The 1,401-nt window shown below is 37.7% G+C and overlaps 1 protein-coding gene across 1 annotated transcript in view; it reads right to left on the reverse strand.

Annotated features, from left to right (window-relative positions):
- Window positions 1-1,401, reverse strand: part of LOC102678315 (probable phospholipid-transporting ATPase VD) — an 18,487-nt gene that overhangs the window by 3,789 nt on the left and 13,297 nt on the right. The window contains exons 7-10 of the mRNA XM_031513852.1: window positions 965-1,375; window positions 505-803; window positions 269-436; window positions 4-163 (exon numbers count right to left, since the gene is read on the reverse strand). Of these exons, the coding sequence (XP_031369712.1) occupies window positions 4-163; window positions 269-436; window positions 505-803; window positions 965-1,375 (1,038 nt within the window). The remainder of the gene's footprint in view (window positions 1-3; window positions 164-268; window positions 437-504; window positions 804-964; window positions 1,376-1,401) is intronic.

Here is a 1,401-nt window from a genome sequence, read left to right on the forward strand (position 1 = left end):
CGCTTCGTAAATAGCGGCTCTAGGTAACAATTCGTCTCCGCTCTTTCCATCAATAACGGGACTTAGTGGGCTGCGTCTCTTGTGCTCACCGTTCGGTGACAATTTTCTTCCAAGTAATCCTATTCCTAGGCTCGATATCGACGTTACGTTTAAGAATTTTGGCCTGCAAACAATTTATTTATTCATTCTAAAATTTATTATATTTATATATATATATATATATAAAAATCACACATTATAAATGGCAAAGAATTATTAATTATCACACCTCGACAATTTATTGGACAGTTTGGTGGAATTGTGAAGAGCGGATTCAATTTCCACCATAGAAGAGATCGACGATACGTTTTCATCGGGGCTATTTGTAGTGCGAAGTGCCGATAAAGGTATAATTGGCGAAGGTGTTAAACTTCGAGAATCTATCATTCTTGTGTATCTGGAACGAATAGAAATGATAAAGAAATCTTGCTTAATTGATTAATAAGGAATAAAAAAAAATCGTACCTTCCAGTTTCTTCGTTGCCGTTCTTCCGAGGCTCTTCGATCACTCCGCTCGAGTTCATGGTGTCGTAATGAGGTTGAGAATTGACCACAACCGTATTACATATCGCCAATACGATTAGAAATTCTTGAAGATGTTGCCTAAATGTACCTATAAGAAGATCTTCCTTCAATCGCGAAGAAGGTATCAAATTTTCACCATCTCCGCCGTGCGAATAATCCTGTCCACCCACGGCGCACCGTCTAAACAGCATTTTATTTTCAGTGAGCGTGCCAGTTTTATCAGAGAATATATACTGCACCTATATTAAGAATAAAAAAAAAAAAAAGAAGAAAAAAAAAAAGGGAAAAAAAAAAAGGAAAAAAAAAGAAAAAAAAAAAAGAAAAGAAAACAATTCCCCTCTTCATCGAGATCATCAGTTGTGAAATGGAATGGAATAGAAATCGATCATGTCTCACCCACCTGACCCAATTCCTCTGTAATGTTGAGCGCACGGCATTCGGCCGAGCGTCCCGTCTCCGAGTCGTAAAGGGCGATATCGTGTCCAATGTGATAAACCTGGCCAACTTTCGCCATTTCGAGAGTGACGTAAAGGCTTAAAGGTATCATCACTTGGAGAATAATGACGAACGTCCAGAACGTTAGCATACTTTCGTAATAAGCATCCTGGAGGATCGGTATGAATGGGACAAACGTTAAATCGGAATATTCGGATAGCCAGAAACGGCAACCGGCCGCCCCTATCACGCATAAAACAATTAAAATCGCCACACACCATATAACGTCGCTGTTCATCCGTTTCTCCAATCTTGAACGCTGAAAAAAAATATATATCCCTCTCCTCTTTATATATATTTTATATATAACAAATTTTAATTTATCAATTATTTATTTAAAAA

The sequence above is a fragment of the Apis dorsata genome, unplaced genomic scaffold (assembly GCF_000469605.1).
Source record: "Apis dorsata unplaced genomic scaffold, Apis dorsata 1.3 scaffold_772, whole genome shotgun sequence".
Lineage (NCBI taxonomy): Eukaryota > Metazoa > Arthropoda > Insecta > Hymenoptera > Apidae > Apis > Apis dorsata.